Here is a 2244-nt window from a genome sequence, read left to right on the forward strand (position 1 = left end):
CGGATCCGCGGTTCTGTTTGTCCGCGAGGAAAACAGCCGGAGAAGGACGAAGCGACAGAATTGGGCGAAAAACGAGTTTTTGTTTTTGTTTTTTTTTTGTTGGTTTTTTTTTTGTGAGAAATTTGAAAGGTGTGTCCTCCTGAGAGTGTATGAGGGGAATTGTGATAGAAATTTAAGGTGTGTCCCTCTCAGGACAAAATAACCCCTCTTGGTAAAAATAACTGAAATTTGAAAGTTGTGGCCTCCTGAGAGTGTATGGGGGGAATTGTGGTAGAAATTTAAGGTGTGTCCCTCTCAGGACGAAATAACCCCTCTTGGTGAAATAAGTGAAATTTGAAAGGTGTGGCCTCCTGAGTGTGTGTGTGTGTGTGGAATTGTGGTAGAAAATTAAGCTGCCGCCCTTTCAGGACGAAATAACCCCTCTTTGGTGAGATGGGTGCTTGCAAATCTGTAAATGTTCGTGATGAGATCCCCACGACAGTATCGAATGGGGATTTAGAGAAATTGGATGACCTTTTGGAAAATTATCATGCTCGCCCATCCCTCCAAGGACAAGAATGGGCGAAAAATCATTGGTTCCAACCGCAGAGTATAGTGGATAGGATCATGATATTACAGAAGGGCTCTAAACTTAGGCCCGGGAAGGGAAAATCTATAGTTTGTGCTGTTTTAGGAGCAAGTCTGGCAGCAGCTATAGAAGATAGGAGGCAGAGATTGTGTCAAGATAATGCTGTGATAGACTCTTTGAAACTGGCAGTTGAATCCTTACGAGAACAATTAAAAGATACCCAGCAGTTGTTAGAGGAAGAGAAACACCGGAATGTTTTGCTAAAGGAAACTTTGAAGGAAGAATTGTGGAGAGAGAATGACTCATGTGGAGAGGTGGAATTGAAGTTAGAAGAGAAGGGGATCAGACAAATCTATCCTCAGGAGGACTTGCAAAAAGCCAAAGAAATTGTAGAGAATCCTCCTCACATGTATCCCCTAGTTAAAACTGAATATGTGTATGAGGGGGAAACCGACAACTGTCCCCAAGTTATTACTAAAGAGGTTCCGTTTACAGCAACTGAGTTGGCAAAATTAAGGAAGGATTTTGCAAGGACTCCAAAGGAATCGGAAACAGAGTATGTTTGGAGAGTGTCGTTGTCAGGGGGGGATGGAATCTTGTTGTCAGAAAGGGAAGCAGAAGGATATTGGGGTCCGGGCGTATTTTTAACTACCGATAATTATCGGGCCCCATGGTCTTTGACACAGAGGGCAGCATATTGGGCTGGAGGGCTGAACCCTTTGGAGAGAGGGGACCCCCTAGCCATCACAGGCACAGTGGATCAACTGGTAGAGAGTGTGCAAAAGGCTGCTTGTTTGCAAATGATGTATGATAGAGAGCTCAAACCTAACCAGGGCTCTCCAATGATGATGCCTGTGGATCCCGAACGGATGACTCCTCTAATTCGAGGACTTCCTGAAACCCATTGGGATCCAGCTACAGGGGAAGATACAAAGTACCCCTGTAGCAGATAGACTTACTGGTGCTCTGGAGGGAACAGTGACCCCCGATCACAGAAGAACAGGGAGGAAAGTGTGGACATGGGGGGAAGTAGCACAAGAACTCATAAATTTTGGGAGAAAATATGGTCCCGTTGGTGGATTCGGGCAAAGAACCGAAACCAGAGCTGTACGAGCCGCAGAAAAAGGTGAAGGGCGGCCAGCACTGGTCAAGAAAAGTCCTGATTCTAAGTCGATCCGACTTACTGATTCTGGGAGAGGGAGACCCCTCAGCCGTCAGGAATGGTGGCAACTGGGGCTCCAGACAGGCATTCCCCGAGATTTAATGGATGGGCTTCCAACCCAGAAATTGGGGAAACTCGTACAAACATGGTCAGGGCGAAAAGTCAATTTTGGAACAACCCCTAGTGCCCCACCTTTGATAGACCTTAGGGAAGAAACTGATGCAGAAAAGAGGGTGACGGGAAACTAGTTCCTCCGTTCCCCGAAGGTGGGGGGGGAAACGGAGGGTGGATAAAGCAACTCACCTTAAATATGAGAGATTTATTGATTACAGTGGCTGTAGGACCACAGGAAAAAAAAAAAAAAGTAACCTTTTTAATTGACATAGGAGCACAAGTCACCGCACTGATGCAGACTGAGGCAGAGCAATGTGGAATTTTGACTTTGTCGAAACAAGCAGAAGCTCCAACCCCAGCGCCTCGTGCGCCCACCCCCTCCTTTCAGTCTCTCGGTCGC

The 2244-nt window shown here is 46.4% G+C and overlaps 1 protein-coding gene across 1 annotated transcript; it reads left to right on the forward strand.

Moving 5' to 3' along the window:
- The first annotated feature begins 432 nt into the window (after positions 1-432).
- Positions 433-1978, forward strand: LOC147598160 (uncharacterized). The gene is given in 2 exon segments (XM_086764767.1): positions 433-1463; positions 1465-1978. Coding segments are annotated over 2 exon segments (1545 nt in total).
- Positions 1979-2244: the final 266 nt, after the last annotated feature.

Source organism: Chlamydotis macqueenii, chromosome 21, assembly GCF_036417535.1.
Source record: "Chlamydotis macqueenii isolate bChlMac1 chromosome 21, bChlMac1.mat, whole genome shotgun sequence".
NCBI lineage: Eukaryota > Metazoa > Chordata > Aves > Otidiformes > Otididae > Chlamydotis > Chlamydotis macqueenii.